The sequence below is a fragment of the Pangasianodon hypophthalmus genome, chromosome 6, assembly GCF_027358585.1.
Source record: "Pangasianodon hypophthalmus isolate fPanHyp1 chromosome 6, fPanHyp1.pri, whole genome shotgun sequence".
Classification (NCBI taxonomy): Eukaryota; Metazoa; Chordata; class Actinopteri; order Siluriformes; family Pangasiidae; genus Pangasianodon; species Pangasianodon hypophthalmus.
This window is the reverse complement of record NC_069715.1, coordinates 10,330,611-10,344,772: the sequence shown is the minus strand read 5'-3', so window position 1 is coordinate 10,344,772 and position 14,162 is coordinate 10,330,611. Positions and strand designations below refer to the sequence as shown.

The 14,162-nt window shown below is 38.7% G+C and overlaps 1 protein-coding gene across 8 annotated transcripts in view; it reads right to left on the bottom strand.

The window, feature by feature from the left end:
• The window catches only part of tspan9a (tetraspanin 9a), a 200,005-nt gene that overhangs the window by 2,735 nt on the left and 183,108 nt on the right, over window positions 1–14,162 (bottom strand). For all 8 annotated transcript variants that reach the window (XM_053235159.1, XM_053235160.1, XM_053235161.1 and 5 more), the window contains 3 exons: window positions 8,513–8,614; window positions 8,082–8,213; window positions 5,065–5,148 (listed from right to left, as the gene is read on the bottom strand). In XM_053235159.1, coding sequence (XP_053091134.1) covers window positions 5,065–5,148; window positions 8,082–8,213; window positions 8,513–8,614 — 318 coding nt within the window. The remainder of the gene's footprint in view (window positions 1–5,064; window positions 5,149–8,081; window positions 8,214–8,512; window positions 8,615–14,162) is intronic.

Sequence of the window (14,162 nt, the reverse complement as noted above, 5' to 3'; positions counted from 1 at the left end):
ACATAGCTCAAACACACACAGCTCAAACACACACAGCTCAAACACAGTCAGCACATAGCTCAAACACACACAGCTCAAACACAGTCAGCACACAGCTCAAACACACACAGAGTTCAAACATGGCCAGCACACAGCTCAAACACGCACAGCTCAAACACACGGCTCAAACACGGTCAGCACACAGTTCTAACACAGTCAACACAAAGCTCAAACACAGTCAGCACATAGCTCAAACACACACAGCTCAAACACACACAGCTCAAACACAGTCAGCACATAGCTCAAACACACACAGCTCAAACACAGTCAGCACACGGCTCAAACACACACAGCTCAAACACACGGCTCAAACACGGTCAGCACACAGTTCTAACACAATTAACACAAAGCTCAAACACAGTCAGCACATAGCTCAAACACACACAGCTCAAACACAGTCAGCACACAGCTCAGACACACACAGCTCAAACACAGTCAGCACATAGCTCAAACACACACAGCTCAAACACAGTCAGCACACAGCTCAGACACGCACAGCTCAAACACACACAGCTCAAACACAGTCAGCACACGGCTCAAACACACACAGCTCAAACACACGGCTCAAACACGGTCAGCACACAGTTCTAACACAATCAACACAAAGCTCAAACACAGTCAGCACATAGCTCAAACACACACAGCTCAAACACAGTCAGCACACAGCTCAGACACGCACAGCTCAAACACAGTCAGCACATAGCTCAGACACGCACAGCTCAAACACAGTCAGCACATAGCTCAGACACGCACAGCTCACACACAAACATCAAACATGGACAACATACAGCTCAAACACACAAATCAAACACAGTCAGCACACGGCTCAGACACACACTGCTAAATCACAGTCAGCACATAGCTCAAAATTCAGACTGATCAAACAGCACAAAGCTCAAACACACACAAAGCTCAAACCCAAACAGCTCAAATATACACACCTCAAACACGTTCAACACATGGCTCAGACACACACAGCTCAAAAAGACACACACAGCTCAAAGACAATGAATGCTGCTGAATCACTGCACTTTGAATATGAGGTTTGTGAATTGTGGAATAAAACAGGGCACTGATATGAGACTTTGTAAACATGCCGTATTCAAGTCACAAGGGAGGAAACTGGTGTTCTCTCACATTAGTGTTTTGCATTCATGCTATTTTCCTGCCCTCAGATGAAGTAATGTGTGATGCAGAGAAGCATTATGCCAATCAGGGAAAAATTGAGATGCACTATGAACATGCAGCCTCTTTGAAGTTTCCATTTCAAACCGCCCTGCATTCACACATCAGACAAAGTCTACAGTCTTCTAGCAGCCATTATCTTAAAGTAGCCATGTGTGTTTTTATTATATTTCATTCCAGGTTTCATTCTGCATCTTATAGGCAAATGTTTTCTGTGATTTTTTGATTTTAATCTCAGGAAACCACCATGAATAAAGAGCAGCAAGATATGTTCCTGTTCGAGCTCTGTGACAGATCTAACACATTATCTGTAATTAAATGTACACTATATGGTCAAAATTTTGTGGACACCTGACCATCACACCCATATGTTGTTCTTCCCCAAACTGTTGCCAGAAAGTCTGAGGCACACAATTGTATCGAATGTCTTTGTATGCTGTAGCTTTACTCCACTAGGTCTAAGAGGCCCATACGTGTTCCAGCATGACAATACCCCTGTACACAAAGTGAGGACATGAAGACATTATTTGCCAAGGTTGCTGTAGAAGAACTTGAGTGGCCTGTACAGAGCCGTGAACTCAACCCCACTGAACACCTTCGGAATGCTGAACTGGAATGCTGACTGTGCCCAAGGCCTTCTCACCTGACATCAGTGATTGACCTCACTAATGCTCTTGTGGCTGAAAGAGCACAAATCCCCACAGCCACACAAACTCAAGGAAGCCATCCCAGAGGAGTGGAGATTATTTTATCAGCTATGCGGGGACTAAATCTGGAATGGGATGTTCAAAAAGCACACATGGGTGTGATGGTCGTGTGTCTACAAACTTTTGGCCATATTGTGTACATTTAGTGCTTTTGGTAGAAATGAACTAAAGCTAGTTGTATTCCGTCTGAAGCCACATCAATCAATCCTGCCTAGGCCAGAGTGCATGAAGGCAAGGTGGCAGGCAATGTGATTGACAAGTAAGTAGTGATGATGCTGTGTCCTGTTTGGTTGGTGGTACACATCATTTATATTTTCTGCAATATACCATGCCTGATATAGACATTTCACCTCTGAACAAATATTTTATTGACAGCTGCCAAAATACAGGGAAATTGAACTAAACATTAAAAAAGTGTTCTGAGCTGTGTTCTGAAAAATCACTGACCTCATCTTCAACAGGCCAAGTACACTTCATCAATTCTTAGATGTATGGTGCTTTAAAATGTGGTACTACTAGAGAGATGTCAAAGTGATTCATGTAGTGCCAAGTTGTTTGTATACGATGTGACTACTTAATGTATAATATGTGATTTCTCAATGTATTAAATAAGATTATTGAGTATATATGATGTGATTACAAAGTGTATAAGATGTAATTACTGAGCGTGTAAGGTGTGATTAGTGAGCGTATAAAGTGTGATTACTGAGCGTATGTGATTGCTGATCGTATAAGATGTGATTACAAAGTGTATAAGATGTGATTACTGAGCGTGTAAGGTGTGATTAGTGAGCGTATAAAGTGTGATTAGTGAGCGCATAAGATGTGATTACTGAGCGTATGTGATTGATTACTGATCGTATAAGATGTGATTACTGATCGTATAAGATGTAATTACTGAGCGTATGTGATTGATTACTGATCGTATAAGATGTGATTACTGATCGTATAAGATGTAATTACTGAGCGTATGTGATTGATTACTGATCGTATAAGATGTGATTACTGATCGTATAAGATGTAATTACTGAGTGTATGTGATTACTGATTATATAAGATGTGATTACTGATCCTATAAGATGTGATTACTGAGCGTATGTGATTGCTGATCGTATAAGATGTGATTACTGATCGTATAAGATGTGATTACTGAGCGTATGCGATTACTGATCCTATAAGATGTGATTACTGAGCGTATGTGATTACTGATTGTATAAGATGTTATTACTGAGCGTATGTGATTACTGATCGTATAAGATGTGATTACTGAGCGTATGTGATTACTGATCGTATAAGATGTGATTACTGAGCGTATGTGATTACTGATCGTATAAGATGTGATTACTGAGCGTATGTGATTACTGATCGTATAAGATGTGATTACTGAGCGTATGTGATTGCTGATCGTATAAGATGTGATTACAAAGTGTATAAGATGTGATTACTGAGCGTGTAAGGTGTGATTAGTGAGCGTATAAAGTGTGATTAGTGAGCGCATAAGATGTGATTACTGAGCGTATGTGATTGATTACTGATCGTATAAGATGTGATTACTGATCGTATAAGATGTAATTACTGAGCGTATGTGATTGATTACTGATCGTATAAGATGTGATTACTGATCGTATAAGATGTAATTACTGAGCGTATGTGATTACTGATTATATAAGATGTGATTACTGATCCTATAAGATGTGATTACTGAGCGTATGTGATTGCTGATCGTATAAGATGTGATTACTGATCGTATAAGATGTGATTACTGAGCGTATGCGATTACTGATCCTATAAGATGTGATTACTGAGCGTATGTGATTACTGATTGTATAAGATGTGATTACTGAGCGTATGTGATTACTGATCGTATAAGATGTGATTACTGAGCGTATGCGATTACTGATCGTATAAGATGTGATTACTGAGCGTATGCGATTACTGATCGTATAAGATGTGATTACTGAGCGTATGTGATTACTGATCGTATAAGATGTGATTACTGAGCGTATGCGATTACTGATCGTATAAGATGTGATTACTGAGCGTATGTGATTACTGATCGTATAAGATGTGATTACTGAGCGTATGCGATTACTGATCGTATAAGATGTGATTACTGAGCGTATGTGATTACTGATTGTATAAGATGTGATTACTGAGCGTATAAGATGTGATTAGTGAGCATATAAGATGTGATCATTGAATGCATAAGATGTCATTTCTGAATGCTTAATATGTGAAATATATGTAATATGTGTAATCTTTTCTAAAATTTTTGAGTGTATAAGACACAGTTACTGAGTGTTTGTCATTACTTACATATATAATGAGCATATAAAATGAGATTCCTGAATGTACACTCACTGTGTGTGAAAATCCCAGGAGATCAGCAGTTTCTGAAATACTCAAACCAGCCCATCTGCCACCAACAACCATGCCACGGTTAAAGTCACAGAGATCACCCTTTTACCCCATTCTGATGTTCGATGTAAACATTATCTGAAGCACTTGACCTGTGTCTGCGTGATTTTATGCATTGTGCTGCTACCACATGATTGGCTGATTGGATAACTGCATAAATAAGCAGGTGCACACGTGTTCCTATTAAAGTGGACGGTGCGTGTATAAGATGAGATTAATGAGTGTATAAGACGTGATTAGTGTCCAGCAGGTTTTAAAAATAACTGAAGTTAAGAGTTATGCAGAAAAATGTGAAAGTGCAGTTTATAGGAGCGAAGAGTGAGGTAGAACAGCTCCTGAGTATGAGCTCCTAACACCTCCTATACTATACCCTGACAAGTTGCTATATCTGACAGACACTAGAACATATAAAAATATAATATGAAAAATGTGGACGACTCCCCATGGTCTGGACACACAAACACACAATTAAAGCACTGTTTTCCGCTGAGTGTGCAACTGCTTCACAGACATCAATATTTCAGCACAGCAGGGTCAGGCAGCGGGCACTGACCACACTCATTACTTCCAACCTGGTACATAGAGAGATGGAGACAAAAACACACACATGCACATGTGTACGGAGACGCAAAAACACTGCCCCCACCACACACGCACACACACACAAACACATTTACAAATACATACACATGCTTACTGCCACAAATAATATTACCTGGACAACCAAGATACACATGGCAATAGTGCCAAGCAGGTGCTTGTTATCATCCAGCCACTCCTCCACCTTCTCAAAGCAACCCTGCAGGAAACACACACACATACACAATATTGACTTTTAGAATAAACTCATAAATATATAGACATTTTAAAACATAGCATGCCACTGTTGTGCATCATCCATATATTGATCTGCTAGTGTGAGCATTCTCTAGCTCATTTGAACACTCTGCAGCATGAATTTACAGCCCTATAAGAGTACGTGAGTAAATGGTGCTTATTTAATTAACAATTTTTTACTGATCAAGGAAGACTGGCTTAACATATCATCACTTTATAATGACATCTGCAATACTTGTGCAAAAAAAAAAAATCGTTTCTCAGCTTGGCTCTATGAGCACAGAAAATGTGCATGCCATATGTAGCAGCTGAACGCTCTAAGCGCTTGCACTGAATGATCGGAAGAGCTTGTCTACTCCATGTGAACTCAGAGCTAGTAAATGTGGTGACAGACCACCATAGTTGAGATACAATACAAATTCCCTGGCTGTGTGACATACTGGGATATAGTGGACAGAGAGAACAATAGGAAAAGAAAAGCCAGATTTCTCGCACAGTGACACAATGTTTAAAGTCAGCAAAGTCCCAGAGCTAAGGGACTAAGCTTGTGGTATCCTGAAAATTTTAATACACATCCACACCCAGAAACATAATTGCCTCTGTCTGTTTTCTAATAGAAGGTATTAAAATTCAGCCAGCTTTTAGAGCTGCTCTGACATGAAAGGAAGCTTTTACTGATCTCTGCATTTAATTTCCCTTCATTCATTAATAAAAATGTTTCGAGCCCAAAATAAGAGCGAAACAACCAAAATCTAATTTCATGCTATATCTGAATGAATGAATAAATTCTTCATTTACCCACCATATGCTTCAAAACTGTCTATTCATGTTTCATATGTGGCACATTGACGTTGCTGTTCTAGACCACATATTTGTTGCTGATGCATTCATTCTATGTTAATCCACTCCCAAGTGTGCTCCAAAGCTGATGTTGATTCCCTGGAGAAAAGCTGAGAAAACATCAGCTGAGCTATTGTCAGAGCAGAGAATCGCTGCCAGTTTCACACGAGATACCGTGCTCAATTAATATTCTGGGAATAAGCTGCCTTAACGGGGGGTCGGAAACCATCTTTTTAACCACTCTGCCCTCCAAATCTTTCCCACCACACTAAATGCAAATAAGCCGAGCCACAATAGCGGAAGCTGCTCCCTTATGTTTGGTCGCAGCTCGAGACAAGACTTACAAGACTGTATAGGTAACCAGAAAACCTTTTATTTGGTTATGTACTCAGCATGCCACTTCAAATTTCTTCACAGAGTTCACAGCAAAGTGCTCTCCAAATGAATTTGTTTGATTTTATGTGTAAAATTACCCATCCCCAGCTTCTCTATCTAGCATATACATTTCCAACTTATTGGCTCATGCTATTCATGAGAAATACCCATTGATCAGAAGGTCATGAGTTCAATCCTCAGCTCCACCAAGCTGCCACTGCTGGGCCCTTGAGCAAGGCCCTCAACTACTCAGTTTGTTAAAAAAAATAAAAAAATAAAATAATTATGAGATAAATGTAATTCGCTCTGGATAAGGGTATCTGCCAAATGCCATAAATGTAAATCTTAGAACAAAAGATGAAATCCTCTAGTGTCAGTCTGTCAATCTTTTTTTATATATATTTATTCTTATTTTGTTTCGTTTATAATGGTAAATTACCTTTTGTACACTTTTAACTCAATGTGCTGCTCCAATAGGTGAATTTCCCTCTGGGATGAATAAAGTGATCTATCTATCTGTCTGTCAGTCTGTCAGTCTGTCTGTCTGTCTGTAAAACCCAGTCGCTCTTCATCCTTGAGGATTCTTCAAATAGTCTGTCTGGTGAAACCCTTTTTCCCTTATGTCCAAGGCAACAGGGTTTCAAAAGTTAATAAAGTCATTGTGACACTAATGATCTGGTATTTAATAAGCATTTCCCAATAGAATATACATTTCTTGACTATACAGTCAAGAAATGTATATTCCAAAACTATAATTTAATGATAAAAATCTACAAAAGGTCCTATTTTCTGCCTTAACAGAAAATTGCTCCCTGGCAACATGAAGTCATGAGCAGTGCTTGTGCTAGAAAAGCATGTAGGAATGACAGTGGAGCTTCCACAAAGCTTTTGTTCTTACGTAAGCTGCAAGTCATGAGCGGTGTATTGGTTTATATTGTACTAGAGGCATGGCACATGTGGATAGCAGTGAAAATGATGTGGTTTGTGTGGATTTGATCGCTGCTTCCCTACCTGCAGCTGCATTGCAGCCATACAGAAGAAGCACACTTAATTCAAATGGTTTCAAATGAGCTGTACTGTCCTTTTGTTTAACTGCCTACTATCACACGGAGGTGACAGGCTTATTAACCAGCTCAGCAAGATCAAATTAATTTTAATGTTGTTAACATTTTCCACTTATAACACTGTGAATTTTGGAAGAATCAGAAATGGTAAGAAGCTAATTATTAAAATAGGTTGAAAGGAGATTAACCATTAAAAGACCAATAAAAAAGTCTGTTTTACAGAGTGTAGTGTTTATGGATCAGCATCACTTTAGTCTTAAAATGTCACTCCTTTGTATACTCTATATATTTGTCTGCTGGTGTGAGCATTCTCATAGTTCATTTGAACACACTGCTGCAGTAAATGCGCAGATAAGCAGAACATTACAGAAAATTATTTGTCACAGCTTTACAGCTGAAATTTTTAACTAATTAGGAAAGACTGGCAAGCATATTGGCTCTTGCTGTTCATAACAAGTAACAAAATGATGGTCTGTTATCATCACCCAATTAAGCCACAATTAAATTATATTCACTATAAAACTAAGCTTTTGTATTTGGCAAAACAAATAACCCACATTTTACACCCACATTATCTCACACACATTCTTGTTTTGTACCCTCCTTGGCCACTCACCCGCTTCCAGAACTCATTGGTGACGTTGCGGCCGCAGTCCTGATAGTGCTCCTGGCAGCAGCGGTCAGGTACCACCTTCTCTTTCAGAGCCTCATGCCAGTCTGTAAACCCAGTCACACCGCAGCACTTCCACTGTGCAATGCAGAGAAAGACACACAGCACAAAGTCAACATTACTCAGCTGATGGAAGGGAGAAGAAAAAGGGCAGAAAGGCAGTTTGCAGTTCTCCACTATTTCTTCTATCTTACCCACCAATTTCTCACTTCAGCTAGTCTCTATCTTGTGATTGGACTTTGAAATTCATATACACAGAACCTTTTCTTGCTTTAGGTGCCTTTACTTAAATATCTACTCAAAAAAAAAAGACAAATCTCTGCTTGGAGACATAATGTGCTGATGCTACAGCTCAGAAGTTTAATGTGTATGCGTACCTCAGCTTGAATGATATTCCAGGCATTCTTCAGACCAACGTTGTTTTCTGAGTAGTACAGAGACAAGCCGTCTTTCAGATCCTGCTTGGCATTCTCACTGACCTAAAACAGCAACGAGGCCAGTAATAAACATCCATCATTCAGCCAACAGTTAGCGCTAGAAAGGAAAACATCTTTGGCAGACAGATACAACATACATTTATAGTGAGATACAAAACACCTTTGTAAAAAGACTTTTGGCTTTGAGCGATGCTTTTCTTGACCACTATATAATTAATGGCACTATATAATCATGTGATGCTTTGGCCCAGTGAGCATGTAGCTATAAAATGAGTTGTAAAATCTGTAAATTTTGGTATAATTCTCCTTATGACTGGCTGCTGTGACTGGATTGTGTTAGATAAATATCTCATCAGTATGTTCTAATGACCATACTGTATATTATGTTTAATCCTCTCAGCTATCAGACTGCCTTTGGGTACCAAATGCACAAGCACTTAGCTTAAAGATAACACAAAAATGGCACTGCTGGTAGAGTTATTTCATTTGGGAGTGACACAGAATGACTTATTAATGCTCTTAACACAATCTTTTCCAGATTCTCTAACTGCTATACCACCAGCATTGACCTATTTTACATATTTAATATCATCCTCATTAATCAGAGGCATTACAAATAAGTTCTAGTACAAAAACCCAAATACAAATACATCTGAAATCTCAAAATGAATCATGATGTAAAACGAGTTACTGATTAACAGTATTGCTGATGTGATGCAGAAAGCTAACAATGATAATCAGTCAAGAGTAATGATAAGAGACGAGGAGAGTTCTCTGAGAGGAGGAACACTGTTTATGAGAAGATATTTTGGTGTTTGTATGCTGTGTATTGGCTCCCCCTGAACCCTGCAGGCTCCATCAAACCTGATTCTGCTGAGAGGTGAGAGAAAAATGAGAGGAGGAGACACATCAACAACATCTCCCACAGAAAGACCTCAAAACCTCAGACAATTCGTATTCTCATTATACACAGACAGTGTTAGAGCAGAACAGCATACATAGTCTCTCTCTCTCTCTCTTTCTCTCTCTCACACGCACACACACACACCTTGCTCATATTTGTCAGAGAACACTGTAACTGCACTCGCAGCAGATCTGAATAGTGGTACTGGCCTAAAATACATGATAATGACTTCTGCTTCACAACTGAACAGAGGCGACCCAATTACCCCAGCATGCACTGCGCAATCACTCTGCTCTAATATGGCCTATTTACAATTAGCCTGGAGCCATGAAGATTATACTTATAGTGTCATATCTGTGAAAAACATGCGGCAACAGAGCTGTGAAGTGAACCACAGTGAAGGCAGAGATGTGCATATTATACCACAGTGCTGCTGAATTCTCGATTCTGATTAGTCAGAAGGTATGGCTTAATTTTCTACAGCAGCACAGCTCAGACAACAGTGCCATACATCTGGCAATGTTTATATTAATGCACTTATTCAAATACATTAATGTTTCTATAGTAGCATCTTACACAGGAACTTTCAGTATATGACAGATGCTACACATACAGTAAATTGACAAAAAATGTGTGTAATTGTTGATATATGACAAAGTTTTATGCGAGGAGATGTTTATTTTGCTTGTTTAAACATCCATGCTTATTTGTTTATTTTTGGAAGGAGACTCCAGCATCAGCACTTTGTAACAGTCAGAGAGTTTTGTTTTTTGTTTTTGTTTCTTTTTTTTGGTCTTATTTAATGATTGCTGAAGGAACTACTGTTTATAGCTGCAATAACATAAGTGATAACAGTAACTAACTTGTTTCAAGGATGGTTCACAACATTAATTCTAACTATAAACACTTAAAAACTGCAGCGTTGTTCCTTAATAATTAAAAAAGAAGTTAGCAAACTGCTATGGAAAGAGGAGGAATAGAAACAAAAGAAAGTGCTGTTATTTGAAAGTAATCAATATTTTGTTCATTATTTTCCTAACAGCATGCCCTGTTGTATTTTTTCCTTACTAGACACGTAACTGGGTCTGATGTGCTTTAATAATATAGAATAACGCATGACAGACCATGCAGAAATGTTTTATATATTAATGCTATCTTGTTTTATACAAAAATAATCTGGATTTACAGTTACCACTGTAAATATTATAACACAGATATAACAGCACAGACTGAAGTGTGTTATTCTGCTTATACCACAGTGATTTACATTTCATGTTATCGAGCATCCTCGAGTCACGTTTGCTCCTGTTATTGCTTATGTTATAGCCGTTATAAACAGTTTGTACATCAGCATCTCTTTTTTCTTTCTCCTGAAATTAATAAGGCAGAAAAACTCAGAAAAAAACATTAATATAAATGTATCATTTATGTTACAGCCAGAACTTCTGTCAGACCCATGCTGTTATAGAAAAATCAATGCACTCCTTCTGATTTAAGAAATTAAACTTTGCTGTAATGAAATATAAATCGAGAATCTTCAGCTTTCAGCACAGATTAAATTAGCACTGTTGGTATCCTGTCACCATGAGATTGTGGTCTAAATGTAAGCATGAGGGTCCACTGCATAAGAAAGCCCATTTATTTAGTTCCACTTTAGGAAGAACAATACAACTCCTTCAATTAGAGTTAATTTATTGCTTAATTTATTGACTTGAACAAATGCATTGATCATTACGAGTTTATTTGCTTGACCTCTGGTAATGTTTAAACAAAGTCTGTCCAGTTGGAACTGAACATGCTCTAAATGAAGTCCAGACAAGTGTGTGGGCTGGAGGAGACACCTGCTTGTGATTGTTGTGTGTTTGCTTTGTCTTCATTTCTCATGGTAAAGTTTGGACACAGGCTTGCAGATGTTGGAGTTTGTTGAGCAGTGTTTGGACAGTGTGATTGTTTTTAATGCTGGTCAATAGGGCCCGGCCTGATACAATGTCTCTATCTGCTCTTAAATAAAGATAACATCAGGCTTGTCACACTTACCACCTCTAGCTAATGTGAAATATCATTAGTTTCTAATTAGAGCCTTGATCATGATCTTGATAGGGAAAGAGTGAAAATGGGCTGTGGCTGTGCTGAGTATAGGGAAAAAAAACTGTCACAGCAAGCTCTAACTGACTGTAACCTCAGTGAATGTGCTCTGAGCAGGAAGAGGATTGAAATAAAAAAATTCTTACATACAATATGTAGATTACCTATGTACCATATTTTGATACTTAAAATTAATATTCTGTATTATGCTACTTGTGCTATAACACTTTTCAGAATGGAATTAAAAGCACATTTTTTCTTTTCACATGCCTTTTTTTCAGACTCACATCTGTTTGCTCTAAGAGTTCAACATGTTTGTTCAAGTGTGAAAGCTGTTACAGAAACCTGGTGTGGTCCAGAACACTAATCGCTGTTCCACTTGAAAACTGTTATCTTGGTTTCATTTGTGTCACTGTTTTTGAAAGCAATCTATGGTCGCTGCTGGGAGTCAATTGGTTGCGATTGGTTCAACTTGTCACATTACTCAGTTACTATTTGACGTTTTTTGATGGTGGGAGAAGGTATGCTGTGGTTTGAGACAGAATGCCCAGAATATACTGAGCAAAAGGCATTTAAGTTTAATGTCTATAACTCACAAAATCATTGCATATATTTTATTTAGAAAAGCTTCACCTAAACAGACACCCAAGCAAAAGAAACAGAAAAAGACATGAATAATATAAATAAATGAATAATTAAAGGTTATTAAGAACAATAAACAATGCACCAGTTTCCAATTTGCTGAAATAGCCCACACAGCAGAAGTGATGTACAAAATTGTACAGGCAGTTAGCAGTTTGCAATTTGTCTGTGTGGAAAAAAAACAAAACAAAAAAAAAAAAACACCAAACATGAAACAAGCCCAGAACAGCTCCTAGCTATACACTTAAGTATTCAGACCAAATGAGAAATACCCACAAATCAAAGGTCTTGGCAGCATTGCTTGCAATGGGATTTGAAAACAACTTTGATTTAATTTCTTCCTCTATTTTTCATATACTTTTCCACCAAAGTTCCTGCTCCAAAATACATACTTGGTAGTTGGAGTATGTCTCTCTTCTGTAGTGTTGGACTCTAGTATGGCACTGCTGTTATGTCAATTTCCTCACAATACCAGCAACGTCCTACTGAGACACTGTGAGGAGCTCTGAGGCTCAGACGCCTCTCTCTCGTCTGACCACAGTCTACATAATGCATGATAAGCAATGCACTATTCTAATGGCATGACTTTGCAGATATTTGGCCAGCATCAGGCATATCATTTAATTGGCTCAGGACCTTGTCGCTGATCTTTTTCCAGAGTTTATTTTCAGTCTGTCCTGACAAACACAAGCACACAGGCAATATGAGATTCCCATGAGTGCACAAGCAGTAATCTCACAGAATCCTTTCCGAATTGGAGATACAGGAAATCAGCACAGATCAGTGACAGACTGAGTCTATAAAAGTGTAAACTAAAACAAAATATGGTACTTAGATCTCTGCTCTTATTAACCTGACATGATATTTATTACATAGTGCCTATTGAGGAGTCACATAATATTATGCTTGTATATACCTGAGCAGAGTACATGTTCTGAAATTCAATTGCTTTCTCTAAATTAAAGACACACCATTAGTGTCTAAACAGGGTTGCTAACCCACGCATTACCCCTGCACCATTCTGGTCTAACAGCCATAAGAGAACTGCACAGGTAATACGGCTCATCTGTCTGCGAGCCCTTGGCAGAAAGTGCCACCCTAGCATGTTTCCCCTAAAATCAGCTAATATGGCTTCATTTGGCCATGGTGCAGTGCCACGCACGCTGGAACGAGGTCAGCGGTGTAAAGATGGATGCTCTAATCTGGTGCCTGGCCTCCACCATCTGCTGCAGTCAGATGGCAGGTCACCACAGGGTCACGTCTGCATGTGGGAGTGTGTGCGTGTAATATCACTGTAATCCACAGAGAGTGTGGTTAGTAGTATACAGGGGCCAACTGTACCTGTGTTTTCACCTTACTACTAAAAAACAGCCATGACAGCATAAACAAGATGGGACTCTAATTGTCAGTCTTGTTGCCTCCAGCCTTTCTGACAGTCCTGATGGGCTGTGATTACAAAGTAAAGCAGTCCTAATCAAACAATCAGCACTTTAGTTTGAAAGTGTGGGGAAGAGCATCATTTGTTTCTATTAATGGCTTTTTATATGCTGCCAGTTTAGCTTCATCTCAGCCATCATTATAAATAAATGGCTTGCGATTTGGTTGTCAAATTGTAGGATGAATTAAACACATCTCCGATGGCTGGAGAGAGGCCAGAGCTAAACCTCTGATTGGACAGGGAAAAAATTAATGCATTCACAAATCCTTCTAGCACATGTCTTATCTTCTCTGCTATGACCTTCTCTGGTCATCATCTTTATCATGATCTTCCTAGCCAGAGTCCTACATCATATCAGTGACTGACATGAGTGTTAAGGCATGGATAACATTTGCAGCAATATGGCTTAGTGGCACTTAAAAGCTAATAAAATGTAAGACATGTGGTTATCACTGCACTGAGGCATTCTGAATTGCTATTCATTTACTCGATCTTGATGTGATGCTGTATGGCTATAGCAA